The 25,907-nt window shown below is 36.9% G+C and overlaps 1 protein-coding gene across 1 annotated transcript in view; it reads right to left on the reverse strand.

The window, feature by feature from the left end:
- LOC127863891 (uncharacterized) overlaps positions 1 to 5,855 on the reverse strand; it is a 28,529-nt gene extending 22,674 nt beyond the window's left edge. Inside the window, exons 1-5 of the mRNA XM_052403578.1 lie at positions 5,728 to 5,855; positions 4,363 to 4,446; positions 2,423 to 2,488; positions 1,981 to 2,070; positions 1,520 to 1,643 (exon numbers count right to left, since the gene is read on the reverse strand). Coding sequence (XP_052259538.1) covers positions 1,520 to 1,643; positions 1,981 to 2,070; positions 2,423 to 2,488; positions 4,363 to 4,446; positions 5,728 to 5,853 — 490 coding nt within the window. The 5' untranslated portion in view covers positions 5,854 to 5,855. The remainder of the gene's footprint in view (positions 1 to 1,519; positions 1,644 to 1,980; positions 2,071 to 2,422; positions 2,489 to 4,362; positions 4,447 to 5,727) is intronic.
- Positions 5,856 to 25,907: the final 20,052 nt, after the last annotated feature.

Below are 25,907 nucleotides of genomic sequence, written 5' to 3' on the forward strand. Positions count from 1 at the left end.
TATAAATGCTTTAGTTATAATACAGATGTACCCACTTATAAATGCTTTAGCTATAAAACAGATGTACCCACTTATAAATGCTTTAGCTATAATACAGATGTACCCACTTGCCATTCAAAGTGGAATACACTTTTTAATAACATTGAATGGTCAAAAGTGCATACACTTACTTTTACTATATCTAGAGACACATACACTCAGTGGTTCCAGACAAGAATTATGCACAGAATTTTACGCACCAAATCTTTGCTATATAAAATGAATATTGTTAATGACAATTTATGTTGCTTTTGTAAAGAAATTGCAGAAACCATATTACACATATTCTGGGACTGTATTTTTACCAAGAGAATTGTAAATTATGTTTTAGAATTTTTAGGATTACATAATGTGCAAAAATATACAGAGATTTCCTGTCAAAAAATGCTATTTGGGAGTACAAGCAATAACATGACTGATATTAATATCCCTATCCTAGAAATTAAAAAGTATATATTTGAATGCAAGAGAAAGAATTTACTTCCTTCAATAAGAGGGCTGAACAATAACCTTTGCTTAGCATGGGAAACTCAAGCTAAAACAAAATATCAAGAAAAGGAACTACTAAACTGGGCAGTTGAACAGATATTTGTAGATAAATAATAATCTTGGTGTAATTTGTATTGTTTTGCTTTAAATGTTTAATACCATTACTGTTTTTTTAAATTATATATTTTTCTGTCCAAACTCCAAACTGTCATAACATAGCATTTTTGTATGTTTCTGTGTGTGCTTGTGTGTGTGCATGTTAGTATCTATATAATGTTATGCATAGATTTTATTTACCTATATTATAGCAATACCTGTTGTTTTTTATATCAAGCAAGAATAATTGTTAAAGGAACTATATTATATACTAACAAATTGACATGTAAATTTACAACTACTATTGTAATGAATTGAGGTGAAATAAAGTTTATCGTATCAAAAAAAAAAATTAAAAAATTATCGTGCCTAAGGTTCATTATATCCCAACCTTTCCAAACACAAAATTTACTCAATTTTAATAAACATAGCAAGAAAACACTCTTTCAACAAAAATATCTGGTTTAATAAAATGTTCTGAATGTCGAAGGAGTAAATATATTGTTCAATCAAAAAATAATATCATATGTACTGTCATTAAATTACTGGTATTCATTTCCTTTATTGGTCACATTTCTGAACACAGTGAGGAAAAGGACCGTAATATAACTGTATTATTAAGTTACATTACTTTCGCAAAAATAATTTTGGAGTTAAGGTCCCGTATTTACTGTTTGGCTAAAAACGGCTTTTCTGATGATGTATAAACGAAACTCCCTAGTTCAAATGCCTATTAAAATGTTGATTAAGTTTCATCATTAACCTAAAATACTTTCAGAGTTACACAACAATACGAAGAACTAAAAAAAAATTAAGCAATGGGATGGATTGACAATCCAATCATTAAACTTTCCCCTTAAAAGACGATTTGAATTTGATAAAAATATATGAAAACCTTTCTTCGAATCGTCTTCTGAACTTGATGAGCCATTTGAGCTGGACCTTTGATAAAACCTTGATGCAGGTGGTGAAATTGACAGGTGATCCAAGTCCCCAAAATAATCTTCTTCATCGTTTAACTACAAGATTTGTATAGAGTAGCATAAACAATCACAAAAATCCAGTTTTATAAATGCTACTGGGTATTGTGAAACTCACGTTTTGACAATTGAGCTTTACTGTTAAGTCTTACACACATAAGCTAGTTTTATTTATGCTGTTTTGTTATGTACATTATCTGGTCAAAGATGGGGAATTTTGTATTAGGTATTGATTTATTTTCTGCGAGCTACCCAGAAAAAGTTTTTATGGCAGTTAAAACATACAGAATAGGTTTTTAGGCAAAGATATTGGAAAACTTTACACATTTTTGTAGATAAACAAAGTTCCACGAAAAAGTAAAGTTTAAATTCTTACCTTAGCAACACCAAGCGTTTGAGAAAAACTGTAAATTGGTGGAGGCGATGTGTTCTCCAAAGGCAGTGAATTCATTTCTCCTATACCAGACTGCAATAAAAATGATGATACAGTGAATCAAGCTGATTTCAAAAGGGAGGCAACATATCTGAGGATGTAATACTAAAGAAAATCCTTGTTTTTATTGAAATATTAAGCTACAGGTACATAATCAAAGTACAGATACACATTTTATGACTTAATTAAATAAATGTTAATAACATGAAATCCATCTAGACATCAAAAGATCGTGCACATACAAAAACAACGCGCTCATTAGCTGCCACATAATTATAATTTGACCGATTGAAGATTGTTAATGTGTTTTTTTGGTAAGGTGTCCATCAGAAACACATTTACGTTTTACCTAACCTTACCTGATGCATCAAATTGTAAATATTACCTTAGGAAATGAAGATTTCAATGCATTATCTCCTGTTGGTGAACCGTGGTCTTGTACTTGTAGAACCTGAATGATTTCAATATCAATTAATGCTCAAGTTTGTGACTAAAATACTTTTTTAGAAAAAACTGAAGGAATTAAATTAGGTTGCAAACAAATTGGTCACCACATATATTATAAAGAGATTTATAGCTATAGAAGTGAACATTTCGATAATTCCTACATATTAATCATAATTTTTTTTTAAACATGATCATTCTTTTGGTGAGTGTTTGGATACTTAATTTACAAATACTGAATAACAGTAATTGAAGTGATCTACATGTACCTATTAATTAAAATTGTCACTTCTCAACAAATATTTTGAACATTCTAATCATAAAACAAGAGGACCATGGGCCCTTTGACACGCACATGAAACCTGAAGGAATGAAACTATTTTGAGAATGTGGACTTCAGAAGAATAAAAGATAATGATGATGATCATGATGATGATGATGGTGGTAATGGTGCTGCTGCTTATTATGGGAAGACCACCACCGCCACTGCCACTGCCACCTCCACCACCATTTGTTATTATTTTTATATTGTCATACATTTTTGAGATGCGTCAAATCAATGAAAACATATAACATTATTTTATAGGTTGAAATTTATGTGCCATGAATAAGATAGTTCCTACTATCAAAAAGGGTATTGATAAGTTTAAATGATGCAGTTAATGCTGTTTAATGGCATCAATTATGTTGTAATAGTCTGAATGTAGGCTAACATCACAGACAAAATAATGAGGACTTGTTTGTAGAAGTGGTGGACACAGCCTTAACAATTTCTTTGAGCTGGCGTGAACCATGGCAGTGAATTTTTTCTATCTATATAAAGAACCATTAAACAGTACTTTCCCAATCAAGCAAAAATACCAAAAATACCAAATGGCGTCTGCCAAAATTCCCAAAGTGAAGGCAAGTTACAGACAGCCATTTCGTTCCAAAACAAACTGATCTCGGCCAGTGAATAAATACAATCAATAAGTTGTGTGTAACCTCCCTCTTGAGTTGTATAACACAGAGCTTTCAATTAATAGAGCGCATGTTCATCATTTAACTGATGCGTTCCCTTGACAAAGTTTAGCTGAAGGAAAAAGGCTGAAGGATCTCTTCAGTCTATTGAAGTTGACCATGATCATGTGCCTAGAGTGTTATTAACAACACAAAGAACAAAAACAATCAAAGATTATTTAAATTTTTAAATAAATGAAAGAGAAAGACACTGCTTGCGAGAGTTGAAAATCAGCAGCTTCTTTTGTTTGTTCTTTATTAGATGTTGTTCTTTAACCCAACTTAAGTACAAAATGGTCATTTTGGCATGCCTGTAAACAATTATTTAAATGGGTACATCTTATATGTATGTGCAATTAAGTACCATGCAATTAATAACACCCAAAATAACCAATTTAACAACGCACATTTTCCAATGCCAGGATTTCACTAGTCACATTTTCCCAATTTGAGGATTTTAAGTGCTACTTTTTCCTTATTGGACAGGTACAAGTACTTTTCCCAATTGAATAAAAAATTGCTGCATGGATATCACTAGAACTGACCAAGTTTCATGACAATTTGATTATAAATGTTACTCCTTAAGTTTAAGTTTTTTTCTTTACTTTGACTTGGTGACTTAGTTTTTTTATTCAGATATTCACGTACATTACACCCAGTTTCGAACTTAGAAAATATATATCATTTGGACAAATCTTCTCACTTCATATCCTTAAGATCAAAAATAAATGTGGCCTCCAAAGTTATACCAATGTAAACACAAGACAGACGAAAGCTTATCATAAAAGCTTATCATGAGCACTTTGTTTCCAGGTGAGCTTGAACACTACAAATGCTGACAAAATTAAAATTATCGTAATAAAAACTCATATATCCCCAAACCGGATACAGCTTCTTCATCTGTGAAGACGTTCTTTGGGAATTGGCTTCATCTATCTGCAGTTGATTATCACCTCCAGCCCCCGTCTGAATAAGTAAACAAAATGAGTGAAGATTCTTTTATTGGTCATATTTGACAAAACAAGAGATGTGTTCGTCAGAAACACAATGCCCCCTACTGCGCCGCTTTGAAATAAAATTTATATTTATCATTTGGCAGGTAAAGAAATCATCTCCCTTTAAAGCTTATTACTTTCCTTGGATTTTGTCCACTTAAACCGGGGGGGGGGGTCTGAAGACAGTCAAAAATGACCAAGTCAGACATCACTGACAACCAAGGCCTGTGGTTTATCAAAGAGATCATAGCCATAGTTCATCATGTATCTATGGACATAGCCATAGTTCATCATGTATCTATGGACATAAGTCAAATGGTATGTAATGAACCCTACCATTCACAAATTAGTACAGGAAAGAAATAATAATTATATCATTTAAAAAAAAAACTTTGACAAATCAATCATTTGAGTTATAAATGTTATAGATAATCAAAACACAAAAACTGTACAGTAACTGTGAAAAGAACTTAAATTCTTGGTAAGGAAATATATAATCTGAGATTTATAATTATATAAATTACTTCCCTTGAAAATAATTGTCTCTTACAAATCTCTATTTTAGTAGCAAGTATTTCAAAGCCACTACCGTGACTGTAGATTCACCACTCAAAATCACCAGCTCCATGAGATACACATGCATGCCAAATATCAAGTTGCTATGTTCAATATTGAATAATTATCTCCCTTTAAAGCTTATTACTTCCCTTGGATTTGTATTTTTGACCTTAGACCTTGAAGGATGACCTTGACCTTTTACCACTTTTATTGGTCATATTTGACAAAACAAGAGATGTGTTTGTCAGAAACACAATGCCGCCTACTGTGCCGCTTTGATTTATTTAACAAAAATATATAAATTGGCAGGTCAGATAATTATGTCCATTTAAAGCTTATTACTTCCCTTGGATTTGTTTTTTCGACCCCGTGACCAAGTTTTTGACCCGGCATGATCCATATTCAAACTTTACCTAGATATTGTTTAGATACAGTATCTGACCAAGTTTTGTAAAGAACGGATGAAAACTAAATGAATTAGAGAGCGGAAACGAAAAGTGTGACAGACTTACAGACAGACGGACAGTGCGAAAACTATAAAAACAGAACATAATTAAAATCAAGTAAACAGTTGACAAATCCACATGTTAACATTGTCAAATAAAAGCTTGTCTTAGACTTTTTTTCAGTTTGACATGCACATTATTATATACAAAATATAATCTCAAATTTCAGCCATACAAATGTAACATACCTGTTGAGCCATGTTCATTACGTATGTCGTTTCCGGAGAGGTCAAAACCATTTCCGGATGGGTTCCAATGCCAGTTCTGGGTTTAGAACTCACATATCCTTTCTTATCATCTGCAACGTCGACCATTTCTATAACCAAGACCAGATTTACAACTAACAAGGGACAAAATTGTCACAAAACCAGGTTTTCATTGTGAAAAAAAATCTGATTAAGGGAGACAACTCAAACTGAACTTTTGAAATGAACAAACAAAATTAACCCCCTTTGTAAGTTTGTTTCAAAATAAATCTATTTTAAGTTGTGGTGACCTTGACATTGGAGATATTGACGTGATTCTTTCGTGCGACACACCGTCCCATGATGGTGAACAAATGTGCCAAATAATTGTAAAATCTCTCAATGAATGACATAGTTATGGCCCAGACAAGCTCATTTATTGCCAATTTTGACCTTTGAACTCAAAGTGTGACCTTGACCTTGGAGATATCGACGTAATTATTTCGCGCGACACACCGTCCAATGATGGTGAACAAATGTGCCAAATGATTTTAAAATATGACAATGAACGACATAGTTATGGCCCGGACAAGCTTGTTCCGCCCCCCCGCCAGCCCGCCAGCCAGCCCGCCAGCCAGCCAGCCAGCCCGCCCGCATTCGCCAATCTCATAACCAGTTTTTTCCTTCGGAAAACCTGGTTAAAAAGACTAAGGTTACATATATGCATTAAAATTTAAATTGGAACATAAAACACAGTAAAATTGCAATGTTTCACTATAGTTGTAGGGTCTGATCATTGTTTAAATATTCATGGACTGACATTTTATCATTTTTGTCTTTTGTGCATCGTCCTTCGACCTCTAAGTTTGACCATTCCCATTAATTTGGCATCCAAGTTTGTTCTTTGTTGTTAGCAACAGATTTTATTATTAGTTTTGAGCATTTGAGCCAATAATACCTCAACTGATATTAATTCCCTGATGAACATGTCAGCATTTAAAATTATTTGTAAGCAGATTGGGCCCATGGTAGCCTATTGGTTAACGATTATTGTTATAATTACAGTATGATTCTGTGTTACTGTACAGGTTATATTCAAAATTTAGGCAGCAGATTAAGATTCCTGGCGCACGTTTTCCAGTTAGTATCAAATTGAATTCCTCCTGTGCCTGTCGAGAAAATATGTCTTTTTATGACGCAACTGTACATAATTATAGAGTGACTACTGGCGTGTTTGGTAGTCCATATAAACGTACCCCCAGAGCCTTTGTAAATTTTTCACTGTGGAGGGATAATTATCAGCTTTGATCAATGCAGTAAAGTAAACTATTGGTAGGTAAGCTAAAAGATGAATATAGATTAATGATGACATTTTTTACAATGGATAAAACACCCCCAACAGAGGCCAGACATTCATTAAAATAGACTTATAACGTTTCTAATAATGGTTTTTAAGCTCAGTACAAGTGTTAAAACAAGAGCACCGCCTTGCGGGTGCAGACCGCTCATCTATTTTTCTTTTAAAGGTGAAGGGACCTATCTCAATACTTCAATCACAAAGGATGGAGGAGTGGGCAGATGAGGGGTGTTTAGTGTGGGTGTGTGGTCATTTATTACTTTATATTCCAAAAATAGGAAAAAAATTGCAAAAAAAATATTTTTTTTTTTTTTTGGGGGGGGGGGGGTATTCTTAGGTGGGATGGTTGGATGGTATTTCAAACATAAAATAATAAAAATTTTTTTTTGTTTTTTAACCATTTAAAAAAATGGGGGGGGGCGGTGAGGGGTATATTGTTATGGTGTAGTCATTTATTAGATGATCTTGAAAAAAAAAGAAAAAAATGGGGGGGGGGGATTCTGTGGTGGGGGGATTCTGTGGTGGGGGGGGGGGGGCGTGTGTGATGGTTTGGGTGGAGTCTATTGTGGTATGTCAGGTAAGAGTTGTTATGTCAAAGTATCAATCAAACATAATCATAAACAAAAAACTTAGAAGTTATGACAATTTTAGCAAAATTTAATAATTTGACCTTGATAGTCAAGGTCATTCAAAGGTAAAGGTAAAATTCAACTTGCCAGGTACAGTACACTCATGATAGCATGAAAGTATTTGAAGTTTGAAAGCAATAGCCTTGTTACTTTAGAAGTAAAGTGGATCTAAACACAAAATTTAACCATATATTCAAAGTTACTAAGTAAAAAAGGGCCATAATTCCGTCAAAATGACAACCAGAGTGATGCAACTTGTCCTGTACTGTCCCCTCATGAAAGTTTGCGAGTGTTCCAAGTATGAAAGCAATATCTATGATACTTTAGGAGTAAAGTGGACCAAAACACACACTTAAATCAAATTTTCAATTTCTAAATATAAAGGGCCCATGATTCTGTCAAAATGCCAGTAAGAGTTACATAACTTTGCCTGTACAGTCCCCTTAAGATAGTTAGTAAGTGTTGCAAGTATGAAAGCAATAGCTTTGATACTTTAGGAATAAAGTGGACCTAAACACAAAACTTAATCAAATTTTCAATTTTCTAAGTACAAAAAGGGCACATAATTCTGTCAAAATGCATGCAAGAGTTATCTAGCTTTGCCTGCCCAGTCCCCTCATGATAGTTAGTAAGTGTACCAAGTTTCAATGCAATAGCATGGATACTTTCTGAGAAAAGTGGACCTAAACACAAAACTTAACCGGATGCAGACGCCAAGGTGATGACAATAGCTCTTTTTTTAAAAAAAATAGATGAGCTAAAAATGAAAAAAATATTTGCAGACTATGTTTTTTTTATATACAAAATAACCATTACATTCTCATTCATTTAGTACCCACTGGTATACAACAATAAACAGCTAATCTAAAGCGGTTATGTCCCTTTGTATTTTTAGAAAATGAGTTTTGAAAGTATTCAAGCTGCAATTTATTTGAATGATAATTCCCACTTTACAGCTTGGTTTTTCACCTTTTTTTGGGTGATAATTCTTTAGTAATGCACCTATATTATTTCCACATATATTATTTCAACCTATATTATTTCCACCTATATTATTTCCGATATAAAAATAATCTCAATCAAACTGGCAAAGTAAAACATGTATGTCAAAGAGGTTGTTTCCCTTTGCATTTTCAGAAAATCAGTTCTAAAAGTACACTGAAATTGATATACATGTAAAGTTGTCATTTAACAGCTTGGTTTTCCAAATAAGTTGTGGCCATTCTAAAGTTTTGCACCGTCTATGCTGGCCATACATAAATAATATGAATTATATTAGCACATTAATAACATTAAGCTATGGTAATCCGAAAAGCTTTGTCCGAAATAAGATAACAGTAATGTATAAATTAGTCCTGTCGTTCTAGTATACATTGACATTTCATAGTGGTATTTATTGCAAGTCTAAATATGTATACATTATTTCATGGAGATAAAATTTATGAAGAATAACGCGCAGATTGTCCATATACATAGAAAACAAACCTTGTTATGATATGTGTGTAGTCAGGAGAGAAAAGTGTAGTGCCGGTGCCCAGCTCACAAAACATTCACATGCCTCATGATTGGGAACCAGCGGCAAATCAGAAGATAGCTTACTAAGAGCACGATTTTTTACGCTCTCTTCGTGCACGGGCGGTTGATGTGAGTAGATGTGTTTCCGTAGGTGAGAGATTGTAAGCCTGTGACTATATATAAGCATGTGCCTGTGTCATTATTCGTGTTTTTCTGGAGAGACATTCCCAGACGGTATAAGTGCAATTCCCAGGGCCGGCTTAAACTGTTTTGGGGCCCAAGGCTTCACATGTAGCGGAGGTCCCCTTCCCTATCGTCCCCTTCTGTACATTTAAAAGGATCCTTACATGTGTACACAGTTGACAGTAACATATATATATACATGTATATCAAAACAAGTTTAACAGTTAAACAAAATATCTTAACATACATGTTGCATGTAACTGATTCCATCCTATAAGTTTCTTCTACGACACTTCAGCTTGCCAAAGTTAGCGATCAGCTGTGTGAAGTCAAGTTCTCCGAGGACACTCAATAGACAGTCAACATTTCCTAACTAATGGTGTTCCTCAGATAGTTCTGTATGCGTGATATTGTTGAACATGACCTCTCACCTTGACCGTTATTAGTTAAATATATTCGTACAGAAAAGTTGCCTGTAGTTTACCCCAATCTTACTCCATCAGTTCACTCATGTGGGTGATGGTTCTATCTTGGTCCGCTTCTAAGATGACTAAGACATGAACGAACTCGTCAACAAAAGACGCCCCAATGTGATCTGGAAAAGACTCCACTATGTTATATGTACATTTCCGTCTATCATCAAGCCGAGAGACTCAAACTCTGTCATGAAAACAAACAGTTTGCGAAGAGCAGAATATGCACTCAATATACATGACGCCGCCTGTCAATCAAGTTCTTATCTAAGAACTGATCTACCAATCAGCGATCGATTAATCGGGCGCGCTAGATAGCAACGAACTGTCCGCCATTTTCTAGACAAGCTATGTATAGGTTCACTTTTACTTTAGCGAGTTTCTTTTGTTTTCCACTTAAAAAAAGTAGATTAAAAATGGTTAAACGGTCTCGGTGGGGACTATGTAACTCGGACAAACGATATCCCGAAAGATTAGTTGGTGCCATTTAATTTATATCGTTTCCAAAGCCGAAAAGAGATCTTGAGAAGTGTAAGAGATGTATAAATGCATGCGGTCGTCACCACGAAAAACTGAACGTCAACACTGTCAAAGACAATTATAATATATTTTTATCGGATATACTAGCAGATTTAAATAGTTTATGTTATCGATCTGATTATCACATAATATTTCACGTTTAAAAAAATAGTTTTATCAGTTACTGGGTCATTAATATACAGAAGCGAGGTTCATCTGCATTACTTAAAGAGAAATAAAACCAAGCATGAAGCCTAATTTGTGCTGTGTTTTATTACTCTGATAGCAATGCACTTTTTTGCCATTATACGTGTTATTAGAAGGTGATACGTGATATATTATATTAATAAAGTATCTACACATGTGCAGACAATCACCCTTATAGAGAATTTATTTAATTAAAAAAACTGGAAATTTTATGTTAGAAATAACTACGCATTATTAAGTATGAATTATATCACGTGTGCTTGTAGAATAATAGAGAAGATTGGTACCAACTTTGCGTAACTTAACGAAATCTCCGTTATAAATCGAGTTTTGTGTGTGTCCAAAACAAGTGAAAACGATTATTTGTTTCTATTTTAATAGAATCGAATCGATAAATGAAACATAATAAGATTTATTATTACTGATATAACCAATAAATGCCGAACTTGGAAGAAGTCGGTACGTGCGCCAGCGTCTGATACAGGTAGCTTTAATGAATTCCCCTTCATACAACGCTACTTTATATATGACACTGACCAAACTAATTGTGCTGTCTTGCACTTTCAATCATAGTGATTGATAAATGTCCCATAAGCAATGTTTAATATTATTAATATAACTTTTATACGTAATAACATGTGGGATTTTGGTACACTCGGTGTCATAAGCGTGTAAAACTTCACCGAAATCCCAGTTTAAAGCGCTATTTCGTGTCAAATACACGAGTGGAAATGTTTCGTAAATAACATGGGTAAATGCCGTTGAAGAAGTGTTAATTTATTGCTAATACCAACATCACACGTAATAACAGGTTCGATTTCGGTCAGCGCGCAAGCGTTTGAGAGCGTTATTCATGTACCGAAAAACCCGTTATAATTAGCTGATGTTCTCTATAAACGTATGTTTTTTGCATTCGCAGAATAACTAAATGACACAAACCCCTTAAACAAGTGTCATATGGTGTCAAAAAGTCCATAAAAATAATCCGGAATATCGCGTTAATCTACATGCAGTATATAGGCAATGAAGCCATGTTGGTATTAGCTTGTCTAGGTTTGCTACCCGCTGAGTCAATTGGGCGGAGCGATCATAGATAAGGCGTCATGTCAATTGCCAATCTCCACGCAGAGTTGTCGTTCCTTGCTCTCACATACAATGTAATGTAGCCGTCGTGAAAGAGATTGGTCAATTGCTTGCGAATTTCAACAATGAGACAACTGTACTGTCGAAGGTGTGGGGAGATTAGGGAGCTAGTCAAAACGGCCCCAGGTAAAAACGTCCCTTAGTAAAAACGAGTCAAAATGGCCCCACTTTGGTCAATGTCGTGTCCCCCCAGATAACTGGGAGTACCTCTTGTCGCTAATTAGCTTTTCGCTTCTTTTCGATAGTTGGTTATCTTTTCTGTCGATTGTTTGCCTCGTGTATTTTTTACGTCAGTCATGTTTGAACTAAATTTTGTTCCATCAATTTTAATATAAATGCAGCGTTATGGAGGTTGCATGGTGTAAGTCACTGAAGTATTTAATTATTTCTTGATGTGTTCTAATATTATAGAGTTTACCAGGTTTAAGTCACGTGATGTACTTAGCTGACTGTACCTATAAACATGCATACACTGGAGCTCTGCGCTCTCTCTCATACCAGCTTTCCATCGTGTTAAATCTATTATTTTTCACATACTCTTATATTGGTGCTTATTAAAGGAAGTTAGAACACTTCAGTGTCGTTCTTTATTAACACCAACAGACAGATAACAAAACATGGTGTCAGAAGCCTAAATAGCTCGTCAATAAAAATGGATTTAACTGGTGTACCTACTCCGCGGATGGATATGGCAAGCGGTTCGACGCATAATCCCAAGAAACTAGGTTTCTCATGAGAACCTAGGTTCTCAGAATGAGAACCTAGGTTCTCATGAAAACCTAGGTTTTCAAATGAGAACCTAGGTTCTTGTGAAAACCTAGGATACCAAACGAGAACTAAAGTTCTCAGAATGAGAACCTAGGTTCTCATGAGAACCTAGGTTCTCATGAGAACCTAAGTTCTATGTGTCTATGAGAACCTAGGTTCTCGTGAAAAGCCTAGTTTCTCATGAGAACCTAGGTTCTTATGAGAACCTAGGTTCTCATGAGAAACCTTATTTCTTGGGATTTCATAAACCTTGGTTCTCATGAGAACGTAGGTTCTAATGAGAACCTAGGTTCTCGTGAGAAACCTGGTTTCTTGGGATTTTATAAACCTAGGTTTTCATGAGAAACCTAGTTTCTTGGGATTATGCGTCGAACCGCTTGCCATAATTAACCTCCAGTTGTCTCCCATTGCTTGGTACACGCTGGCAGCATATGTGTAAAAAGAATAGAAATAGGCGTGAAACCGTGAATGTTTCTCCCCAAGAGCATTTTCTGAACAATGTTCAGACAATGCTCAGTAATATTCTACGAAACTTATCTGTTGAATATTTGTGACAACAGGCATTAGCCGTCGGTGACCGCCTCTTGTTCAGGTTTCCGTGCATGGGTGTTCTTGAGGAATGAAATTAGTAAAGTAATCGGTCGACATTGGTCTGAACACGTTAATAAAAAATTGAACTGTTTATGAAATACATCTTTAATTGTAAATATTATTTTGAGACCAAAAATTCAGATCAATCGTTACATAATACATTGTTACAGCATTAAATGAGTTTCAAATATTCAGTTCCCTTGTTCGGGCCTCAAACGACTGTACAATACAGTTTTCTATTTTAAATATGTCTGTGACCTACATGTAGGAAGCAATCATTATGGTTTAAAATACAAGTTTTATCTCTATTAATTATGTGTAATAATGTATTATTCAATCGTAAGATATCGGCAACACTGCAAGAAAAACTTATGCGCTAAAGACTTTGCAAACATATTTCAATAACTTGAGATATCTACAAAAATAAAGTTCTTAACGGCGTGTTTTCATTCTGTCCAGCCCGTGTGTAATCATATGTGAACCCCATTGATCCTGCGCCCTGAATAATATGTGTCTCGTATTCCAAACGAGCAAGTTCACGCCGTCCGACGCGTAATTCTGAAAAACTAGGTTCTCTGAAAACCTAGGTTCTCAGAGAACCTAGGTTTTCAGAGAACCTAGGTTTTCAGAGAACCTAGGTTCTCAGAGAACCTAGGTTTTCAAAGAACCTAGGTTCTCGTGAGAACCTAGGTTCTATGAGAACCTTGGTTCTCATAATGAAAACCTAGGTTCTCATGAGAACCTAGGTTCTTTGAAAACCTAGGTTCTCAGAGAACCTAGGTTCTCAGAAAACTTATGGTTCCCAAATGAAAACCACAGATATGGCAAGCAGTTCGACGCATAATCCCAAGAAACTAGGTTTTTCATGAGAACCTAGGTTCTCATGAAAACCTAGGTTTTCAAATGAGAACCTAGGTTCTCATGAGAACCTAGGTTTTCAATTGAGAACCTAGGTTCTCATGAAAACCTAGGTTCTCATTTGAAAACTTGGGTTCTTGACGCCATGTGCAATCTTCAAGCGAGAACCTAGGTTCTCATGAGAAACCTAGTTTCTTGGGATTATGCGTCGAACCGCTTGTCATAGATGGACTGGGATAGTGCGAACCTTTAAGAGGCATTCCGTCGTTTCCGTCAACATGTGTCCTTAATGTTTGATGGGCCGTACAAGGACAAATCGGACGAGGCAAAAGTTGCATATCTTTTGTTATTTGTCGGAGAGAGAGAGGCCGGGAAATATACAATACACTGAATTTTAGTGCAGATGATCGCAAATCAGTAACAAGAATAAGCGACGCTTTTCAACACCACCTTCAACCAAAATCAAATCCTGTATTTTGTCGATATAAATTCAATAATGAACGCCAGGGAACCAGCACTATCGAGGAATTCGTAACCAAAATCAAAGTTCTTGCTCAAGACTGTTGCTTTGGTGACTCATACCGAGACGATATGATAAGAGACAGAATTGTATTTGGGATTTCGTCAGAGAAAATTCGGGCAAAACTGATCGACCAAGGTGACAATGTGACTCTTACAAAAACCATTGAAATTTGTCAGTCGTAATAATACGCACAGTCGCAGCTCAATCAAATGAAAGTCAAACCATGGTTAATGCTTTAAAAACGAAAAGTAAATCCAGTCACCAACATCAGGCATCCGAATCGTCTATCAAGTGCACAGGTACATCTGGTGCAAAGCAGACAACACTGTACCGTAGACCAACGGAGGGCGCTTCCACGAACCGAGGATCAACGTCGAACGGCAACACACGAGGGCCGACGTCGGGCGCATTCAGTCGTGACCGGAAATGTGGAAACTGCGGGGGTCGTAACACTCGTCGCGTGACCATTGTCCAGCCAAAGGAAAGCAGTGTAACAAATGTCACAAGTGGAACCATTTTGCAAAAGTGTGTCGGTTGCAAAATGTGAAGTCCGTTGCAGAAGACGTCGTGTTTGTGGACAGTGTAAATTCTGGTGTTAACAATGGCCAAGCGTTTGTATCATTTTGTGTTGGGCCTAAGCAAACGTTTGTCAGTTTCAAAGTTGATACAGGATCGCAGGGAAACATTTTACCATATTCTGTATATCAAACATCTGGTGTTAAAGGGCCATTACAATTGTCGAATGTCCGTCTGTATAACAATACACCTTTAAAGTCAAAGGGCATGGTTACTTTGAATTGTACATTTTCAAAGACAGGTGAAAGAAAACTTGTACTGTTTCATGTTATAGAAACCAGGTCTTCTCCACTTTTGAGCCTCCAAACATCGCTTGTGTTTGGTCTGATTCAGGTCTCATTTGCTGTGGAATCCCAGAACAGTGATACGTTCTTGACAAACCCAAAAAAACTAAGGGACTTCCCAGATGTTTTCAATGGTATAGGTGCAATGCCAGGTCCATGCAAGATTCATTTAAAACATGATGCAATTCCTGTTATTCACCCGCCAAGGAAAATCCTTATTGCGCTGAGAGAAAAGGTCAAAGCTGAGTTAGATCGAATGGAAACTTTAGGAGTCGTTAGTAAGGTCATTGAACCTACAGAATTGGTGAACTCGATGGTAGTTGTTGAGAAACGCCAAGGTAAACTGCGAGTTTGTTTGGACCCTACAGACTTGAAAAAATGGATTCAACGTCCTCACTACCATATGAGAACATTAGATGATGTATTCCCATCACTATCAGGTGCAAAGTATTTCACCAAGCTAGATGCTAGGTCAGGTTGCTGGTCAGTAAGACTTGATGAAGAGTCATCCTACCTCACTTGTTTTAACACTGAGTTTGGAAGATATAGATACCTCAGATTACCATTTGGTCTTAGTATGAGTGGCGATGAGTACATTCATAGAATGGACCAATGTTTGAAGGTCTAGATGGTGTCGTAAGCATTGTGGATGACATATGTGTGAGTGGAAAATCGAGGGAAGATCATGACAAAAATCTACCAGCAGTGCTAGCAAGAGCTCGTGAGAAGGGTGTTATTTTTAATGATGAGAATGATAGAAGTAGGTGTCACAGAAGTTCAGTATTTTGGACAAGTACTAACTTCTGAAGGTCTGAAGCCCGATCCAGCAAAGGTCGCTGCGATCACCGAAATGTAACCTCCATCAAACAAGGGAGAGTTCCAAACATTTATGGGCATGGTCAATTATCTCTCTAGGTTTGCTCCTAAACTATCTGAGATAACAAGTCCTCTGAGAGAACTCTTGCAAACAAATGTGGCATTCTCATGGTTAGAACCACAGCAGCAAGCATTTACCAAAGTGAAAGATTTGTTGACAAAGCGAGGTCAAGTCTTAGCGTATTATGATCACAAGACACCTCTTGTTTTGCAAACAGATAGCTCTAGAATAGGTCTTGGTGCTACTCTCTTGCAGGAAGGTCGACCAATTGCTTATGCAAGCAAATCACTCACCTCAAGTCAACAAAACTATGCAATAATTGAATTAGAGTGTTTGGGAATTCTGTTTGGTCTAAAACGATTTCACCAATGGGTCTAGTGTAGACATGTTACCGTAGAAACAGACCACCTGCCACTTGTTCCTATCTTTAGGAAGCCGCTTCACAGCGCACCTTCTCGTTTGCAGCGCATTCTATTGCAAATGCAGCCATACAACATTGAAGTAAAGTATCGTCCGGGTAGAGATATTCCCGTCCCAGATACATTGTCTAGGAAACCACTGTTGGATACATTCCCAGAATTATCCGAAAAATCTGACATTCATGTTAATATGGTTATGTCAAATGTACCAGTTAGTGACAGAAAAATGCAAGAAATTAGGCATCAAACTGCAAAAGAAGCACAAATGGTCACACGGAAACAAACAATTTTGTCGGGTTGACCTAATATCAAAAGTCAATGTCCTTCTACATTAACAGGATTTTTATGTTAAAGAGATGAATTAAATATCAGTGATGGTATCATCATGAAAGGTCATAAAATTGTAATACCGCCATCGTTAAGAAAAAGCATGCTTGAACTTGTTCATATGTGTCACATGGGAGTAGAACAATGCTTGAATAGAGCACGTACCGTAATGTTTTGGCCTCGTATTTCAAGTGATATCAAACAGCTGGTGCTCAATTGTCCTGTCTGTTTAGAGCATCGCAGTTCAAATGCGAAACAACCCCTTATTTCACATGACATACCAGAGTATCCGTGGCGAATGGTTGCTACAGATTTGTTCACATGGAATGGCAAGAATTACATAGTTGTAGTTGATTACTACTCGCATTACTTTGAGGACAAAGAATAGCCAAATCTGCGAAGTGAAACAGTTATCAATCGCATGAAAGGTATATTGGCTAGAATGGGAATTCCAGAAATTGTTATTTCTGACATTGGGCCGTGTTACAGAAGTGCTGATTTTGCAAATTTTGCAAAGCAATATGATTTCATTCACAGAACATCCAGTCCACATCATCCTTCGGGAAATGGTTTTGCAGAGGTGCATGTTAAAATCTGTAAAAAGATTTTATCAAAAGCAAAAGCTTCCAAAACCGATCCAACGCTAAGCATACTTGAGTACAGAATCACTCCAATGGAATGTGGTTACAGTCCTTCTGAGCTTCTTATGAGCAGACAGCTTAGATCAATTATTCCCACGGCTAGATCAAATTTGCTTCCCAGATACGTTTTTCCTGAGATAGTTAGAGAAAGGTTATCTTCTTCTAAAACAAAAAGCAAAATCCATTATGACAAGAATGCGAAATCACTCCCTCTACTTGATATAGGAGAGTCGGCAAGAATTCAAAGCAAAAACCTAAAATGGAAACAGGCTGTTGTTACTGATAAACAAAATGATACATCTTATACTGTACAAACCCCAGATGGAGCCTCTAACAGGCGTAACAGGCGTCATCTTCTAAAAACTAATGAGAAATTTCCGGAAACACCAGATATTGATTTCCAGTCTATGGTTGATGAGGAAAGTACTTTTGAAAGTGAAAATAATTCTCAAATGCAAGAGAACGTGCAACAAAATTATCCAAACGCACAGCCAAACATTGACAACCAGCGACCAGTCTGCACTACACGTTACGGTCGACAGGTCAGGCCGAAATTGATAATGAACTTGTGAAGACATACATGTAGCAGACATCGTTAATGAGTTTATTAATCAATGCTTTATCTGTTTCACGGGTGGAAGTGTGGACAACTGTGACAGTTCTAATTGTTCTTTTCTCAATGCTTAATTGTTTTATCTGATAAGCTTTGTTAATTGCTTGGGTATGCAATTACCAGGGATTTCATTCAAATATGTGTATTCCGATAAAGCAACAGTTTCACTTTTGCTGTTAACTGCGCTTGTACAAGTTAGTTTTGTTGTGTTTTACATTTTGGATTTAATTTGATTTAAAAGGGGGAGATGTTATTATATTATAGAGTTTACCAGGTTTAAGTCACGTGATGTACTTAGCTGACTGTACCTATAAACATGCATACACTGGAGCTCTGCGCTCTCTCTCATACCATCGTGTTAACTCTATTGTATTCACATACTCTTATATTGGTGCTTATCAAAGGTAGTTAGAACACTTCAGTGTTTTTCTTTATTAACACCAACAGACAGATAACAAAACATGATGTAATCGTTACTTTCGTGTTTAACTCACTTAACTTCGGTTTTTATAGATTTCTGATTCGTACCCAAATTTGTTCGTACTTGTGCTCATTTCGTATTTTAACCTTTAGAGCTTAAATTCTTCATTTATATAACTATTTTTTTTATAGTTTTCTGAATCTTTAATAATCTAGTTTCTCAATGCAACTGCAGTATTTGTACTTTTGGAGTCAATATGTGTTTATACGTCGATGTTAAATTGTTAAATTAGAAAGGCCCTCCGTCAGTGTCTTTTAGTAATAAAGCTTTTTTAGTGTATTTGTCTATTTTCAGTATTTACCGCATGTAAACCATCTTACATCATCGTATGTCATTGTGGAAAATAAACCGAATAAAGGACTTTGTGTAGTTTTCCGGTGGTATTAAATGGTTCTACTTGCTGGCCTTATCCTTGTTCCAGTACAGTAAATTACCAACAGCTTATAACGTTTGCATGGAAACAAGATAGTTAAGACAACAAAGATATAAAGCCATGGAGTTGTATCATCAAATCAGCGCCGAACTGACCAAGCAGTTCAAATATCATGTTAGTTCTGGCTACCATAACTTTAAATGTCGCTTTTTATGATTTTTGACTGGCGCGATTTATAGTTATTGACAAACCCCATTAGGAAAGTCAACCAGAAATTCCCAAAACGTTGACAGTAAACAAAGTCCGGTCCAAAACAGCTTTTAAATGCAGTTATTGGCCCAAATCAACCACTTGAACGGAAAGATTGACAATTTTCACATTTAACTGATATATTCTTTCACAAAATACTATCTTAAACATTTAAATTATCTTTTCTGCTCTTACATATCGAGAAAAACAGCAATGTGACAGACTTTCTTGAAATGCGAATCTCCCGAGATTTCACGGTCATATGACGTTATTTCTATTTTTAGTAACATACCATGTGCTCAAGTGTTTTTAAATTCAGAATGACATTTCCCGGTATTTTAGATTATTCTGGCTTGTTTTGTAAACACATTGTAGTGTAAATACAAACTCAAAGTAAATATTATTTAAAACTACCTGATTCACACTGAAATCAGTCTTATAATCCACCGGACGTAAGTTGTTTATCACAAATAATAGATTTCAGAAAACGAAAGTAATGTTTACAATTTCAGCAAAACATGTCAAGGTCGATCCGAAAGTATCCAAATGAAAACTCGTCATGTGACAAAGCGATAATGGCGTCAAAATAGTGATTGTTAGACTGATGAGAGTTATTTTCATATATTGTAAGATGCATTTGAAACATTTGAACCTTAAAACATTACATGATGCAGTAATGTATATTAATTCACCAATATATGTAGAAATGTATCCAAGACAATGAGCTTTCTTTGATTTATAGCTTGACATAAATATGTTATGACTCTGGTTGACTTTCGATACGGGGTTGGCTTCAGCGTACAGGTCTGTCAATACTATATAAACTGTACGCTGAGGTTTCTTTAGCTAATATCATGTGAGTGGACTAGAAGAATTCATCTTGTCCGACTTTAATCTATCGGCAAAGAGTTCCATAACCAATTTAAATAGTAATAGGGACGATTGTGACAAAATGTTCAGAAACGTTCAAGTCGCATATGCGACTCTTTTCAAATATTTGGACGGGGTAAAAACAACTGAAAGCCAAACCTTATCAACATGGCTTGAACATTCATTTGTACAAGCTAGAGTAAGTGACTGCCTGAAGTATATAAGGGCGCTCAAGGACCAGAATCTGGAAACAATGAGCAATAGTGATAAATCTTTGTCACCTAGCTTGGCCTTATCGAAGGCCGCCGAGGCAAAGGCTGCCAAAATTAGACTTGAATTTGTCGGAAAGGAGATCGAACTGATGAAAAAGCAGGCAAACATTAATGCTGATCTCGAGCTCTTAAAATATCAAAGGGAAGCAGCAGCGTTGGCTACTGAAGCTGAGGAGCTAGCAAATCAATCGTGTGGGTCACAGAATGGATCGGTTATAGGCGATTTGCTACCAGCTGAAGACTCTGTTGCAAAGGTAAACCGCTTTATAGAAGCCAATCAGACTGAATCAAATTCGGTATTGAAGCAAGAAAAATCTGTAAATGAATCGAGTGTTCCAGCGCAATTTCTCCTAAGGAAAGACCTGATTATGTCAAGACTCACAAACTTTAATGACACATGCGCAAACTATCAAGCATGGAAATCGAGCTTCCAGTCCGTCAGCAAGGAAATGGTCATAAACAGTAGTGAAGAAATTGATCTTCTATTCAAATATCTGAGTCCCAGCTCTATGAAGCACGCGATAAGCTTAAGAACAGCCTATCTTCATGATACAGATGAAGCGTTGAGTCAGATTTGGCATAGGTTGGACGAAAGATTCGGCACACCAGAAAGTGTGTTAAATTCTTTGTCAAACCGACTGCAAGCTATTCCTTGTTTGACAAATAAAGATAGAGCCAAACTCTATGACTTAGCAGCCATCTAACAAGAGATTGAGGGTTTGATGACTAATCCAAAATACAGCAAAACGTTATCGTACTTCGATTCATCAATCGGCGTAAATCATGTGGTGGGTAAGTTGCCCCACAGTCTTCAGCAGAAATGGATAACCTATGCATCTCACTACAAAGAACTTCATGATGTGCCTTTCCCACCGTTCAGTATATTTACGAGCTTTGTGAAAAAATACAGCGTAATATACAACGACCCTTGTATCTTTTATGAAACCCAGCCAACAAAAGGTTCCAGTACTTGTGGTAGACAAAGGGATCACGATTCATCGTCTTCGAAACCAGCATACAGCGGTCGTATTGCAGCAGCAAAAACCGGAGTTCATCGCGATCAGAAATCTTATGTGTCTAGTGTATCTATTAATCTGTGTTTAATTCACAATGGAGCTCCTCATTCTCTGGCGGAATGCATGACTTTCAAATGTAAGACGATGAAGGAGAAGAAGTCGTTTCTCTATGAAAACAAGTTGTGCTTTCGTTGCTATTCCGGAGATCATCAAGCTCGCGATTGTAAAGTTTCTAATACCCAGACACTCACAGACTCTCATGGTGGGGAGAAACAGCAATCATCTACCTGTAGAAGTGACATACAACAGATCTACAGAACAGAAACAGAACATTGATAACAAATGTACTGAAATTTTTGGTGTAAATGTTGTTGGTAAATCGTGAAAATTATGCTTGTCAATGTATATGTCAAAGATAACCCAGATAACTGTGTTCAGTGTTATGCTACCATTGATGATCAAAGTAATAGATGTCTAGCAAAGCCAGAATTATTTCATCTCTCATATGTAACTGGCAAGTTTGTTGAGTATACAATGTTGTCATGTAATGGTTTTTCTGTTTAATCTGGTAGAGAATCAGACAATTTTGTTGTTGAATGCATTGATAAAAGTGTACATTTTGATCTCCCTTCTATGTTAGAATGTAATGATATACCTAGTAACAGGAATGAGATTCCTACACCTAGTGTGGCAGCCAATCGACCACACTTGTCAGATACAGCCCCCTTAATCCCAGAGATAGATAGCAATTCAAAAATGTTGTTGCTTGGCTGTGACATCCCACATGTACATCATGTCATGGATCAACGTTTAGGTCCGAAAGGTTCCCCTTTTGCACAACTCTTGCCTCTTGGTTGGGTTGTGGTAGGTGAGGTCTGTTTAGGCAGTGCACACATTATACCAGATGTAAATGTTATGAAAACCTTTGTTGTGGGTGACGGGCGAGCTTCACTTTTGCCACCATGTCCTAGCAAAATCCATGTGTCTGAGTCAAAGGAAATGGGCGAAGTGGCATATGACTAAGACTGCAATTCAACCTATGTTATAGACAATATACTTTGTTCAAACCATGTAATGATGTTTTAAACCTTGATCACATGTCATCACAGATGACGTATGATTATGTGTTCACGTCTACTGTCCGTGACGATAAGGAATCGTTGTCTATATATGATAGAGATCTTTTTGGCCATCATGAGTGACGGGCTCGTCCTTGATTTTAGGAATAGGTGGTCTGCTCCCCTTCCTTTTAGGTCACCCCGTCCAAAACTCCCAAATAACAAAGCACATGCTCTCCAAAGAGCAAAAAGTCTCCAAGCTTATTTGAGTAAGAACCCTGACAAGAGACAGCATTTCGTTGAATGAATTCATGGGTGAATTACTTGCAAATGGTCAGGCAGAAATCGCTCCAAATTTACAGGATAATTCCGAATGCTGGTACCTTCCAATTTGTGGGGTATATCATCCAAAGAAATCTATAATCCGTGTTGTCTTTGACTCGTCTTTTCAGTATGATGGCGTATCATTGAATTCTGTATTACTCCAAGGCCAAGATCTCACCAACAGCCTTCTTGGTGTATTGCTTAGGTTTAGGCGTGAGCTAGTTGCGGTTTAGGTAGATATAGAACAAATGTTCTATTGTTTTGGAATTCACGAGAGTGATCGAGATCATCTCCGCTTTCTTTGGCATGAAGAAAATGATGTCTCAAAGCCACTTGTAGATTATCGCATGTCCAAACACGTGTTTGGCAACAGCCCATCTCCAGCTAAAGCTAGTTACGCTTTAAGAAAGTCTGTTGAGAAATCGCATGACAATGTAAGGCAGTTTGTGCATAATGATTTTTATGTAGACGATGGGCTAGCTCATGTTCTACCGTTCCCCAGGCTGTGGATTTGCTCCAACGTAAACAAGCATATTAGTCTGAAACAGCAATTTGTCTTCATAAAATTATTTCAAATATACCTGACGTTATGAAAGGTTTTCCAAGGAATACTTAGCGGTGGATTTGAACCAAGTTGACTTTGATCTTGAAAGCCTTCCGGTACAACGTAGTTTATGGCTTGAGTGGGATTTGAACTCAGACTGTTTTCTGTTCAGGTATCATGTACAAAATAAGCCATTGACCAAAAGAAGTGTCTTGTCCATCATAAATAGTGTGTTCGACCCCATTGGCTTTTTAGCTCCTGTTATTATAGTGGGTAGATTGATTCTTAGAGATGGCATGTCTAGTGGTGTAGGCTGGGACGAACCGTTGCCTTCTGAGTTTGAGACTAGATGGCAGCGTTGGTTAGAAAGTTTGAAAGATTTGGAGTGTATCAAAGTTTCAAGGTCTCTTTTCAACATATCTCTGTCGGAGATGCACCAATAAGAATTACACCTTTTTTCTGACGCTTCGGAGAAAGCCATCGCACCGGTAGCTTACATTGTTGGCTATTCAGATAGTAATACCAAGCACGATAGTTTTGTTATGGGTGAAAGTAAAGTAGCTCCCTCCAAGGGACACACAATACCACGCTTAGAGCTCTATGCCGCGGTATTAGTGACTTAGCTATTTTCGATAGTCGTAGAGAACTTGCATGTAGAGTTTACCCAGGTAGTGTTTTATACAGATAGTAAAGTTGTACTAGGGTACATAAACAACCAGTCACGTATATTCTATACGTATGTAAGCAATAGAGTACATGAGATTAGACTCGTAAGTACTCCTAAACAGTGGTGTTACATTTGTTCAAAGAAAAATCCCGCAGATATAGGTACAAGAGATAGTTACCCTCTACAGTTGAAAGATAGTATGTGATTGTTAGCTCCATCTTTTCTGCAAGATCTTACTGAGCCGTTACCAGAGTTTTATCCATCAGTTGATCCTCAGTCAGATAGTGAAGTGCGTAATGTAGTTGCCATGGTTACTTGTGCAGAGAAAAGTTCACATTTAGGTACAAGCCGTTTCGAATACTTTTTCTCATGAGAATGGTTGGGTTTGCTATGGGTGCATTGATGCACATTGTCCTATCAATCAAAGGATCTGTGAAGTGTAAAGGTTGGCATGTATGCTTAGAGTCTCAGTCTTTAGAAAGTAAGTCTAGAGCCAAGAAATTAATCCTTAAAGAGGTTCAATATGACAATTTTAGAGTAGAAATAGAAGCTTTGTCTTCAAAGAATTAGCAAGGGAAATCCCCTATTGTCCTTGGATCCGTTCCTTAATGACGTAGGTTTGCTTAGAGAAGGGGTCGCCTAAGTCAAAGTGATTTGTCCGTAGAGGAGAAACATCCCATTATATTGCCTAGAAATCATCATGTTACTAAACTTCTCATCAGACATTGTCACGAATCCGTGTATCATCAAGGGCGCTTGTTTACTGAAGGTGCAATTAGACAGTCAGGCTATTGGATCTTAGGGGGGAAACGCATTTTATCCTCTCTTATGTTTAACTGTGTGACATGTAAGAAACTAAGGGAAAAGTTTTAGACTAAAAAAATGTCGGGCTTGCCGACATATCTAACAAAGCAATTGTATGCTTTCTCTTATGTAGGGATAGACGTATTCGGCCCATGGCAAGTTGTTTCTCGTAAAACTCGCAGTTAACAGGCTTGTTCTAAGCTCTGGGCAGTTCTATTTACGTGCCTCACTATTCGAGCATGTCTTCATCAGCATTTATAAACGCCCTTAGACGATTTATTGCAATTCGTGGTCCTGTAAAAGTGTTCAGGTCTGATTGCGGTACAAATTTTGTGGGTGCTACCGCACATATTAGTGTCGATGCTATCAATGTCGAAGATGAACAAATGAAAGGTTATCTTCATAGGTCTGGCATTGTGTGGATTTTCAATGCCCCCCACAGCTCACACATGGGAGGGGGTCTGGGAGAGGATGATTGGGGTCTGTAGACGTATACTAGAATCTATGCTATCTTATGTGCATAACCTTACTCATGATGTCTTAGTTACGCTAATGGCCGAGGTAAGTGCGATCGTGAATGCACGTCCCATTGTACCAGTGTCCTCAGACCCAGAATGCCCCCAAGTTTTGAGTCCATCAGCTCTATTGAACTTCAAACTAGATCCTGACAACAGCCTGTTGATCACCAATCCATTAAAAACCTTTACAAAGATCAATGGAAACGTGTCCAGTACCTTGCAGGGCAATTTTGGTTGCGTTGGAGAAAAGAATTTTTTCCAGTCCCTTCAAGCCAGGACTAAGTGGCATGCAGATCGAGCCCCCCTAAAGCTTAATGATGTAGTTCTACTCAAAGATTGTGAAGTACCTCGCAATCATTGGCCTTTGGGAAGAGTGAGCAAATTGTTTCCAAGTACTTAAGAGAAAATTCGCAAGTTGAAGTTTGTGTAATTAAAGACGATAAACCAGTCTATTTTGTTAGACCAGTCACAGAAACAGTGTTGTAAGAAAGGCACGAGTGTTGA

This window comes from Dreissena polymorpha, unplaced genomic scaffold (genome assembly GCF_020536995.1).
Source record: "Dreissena polymorpha isolate Duluth1 unplaced genomic scaffold, UMN_Dpol_1.0 chrUn055, whole genome shotgun sequence".
Lineage (NCBI taxonomy): Eukaryota > Metazoa > Mollusca > Bivalvia > Myida > Dreissenidae > Dreissena > Dreissena polymorpha.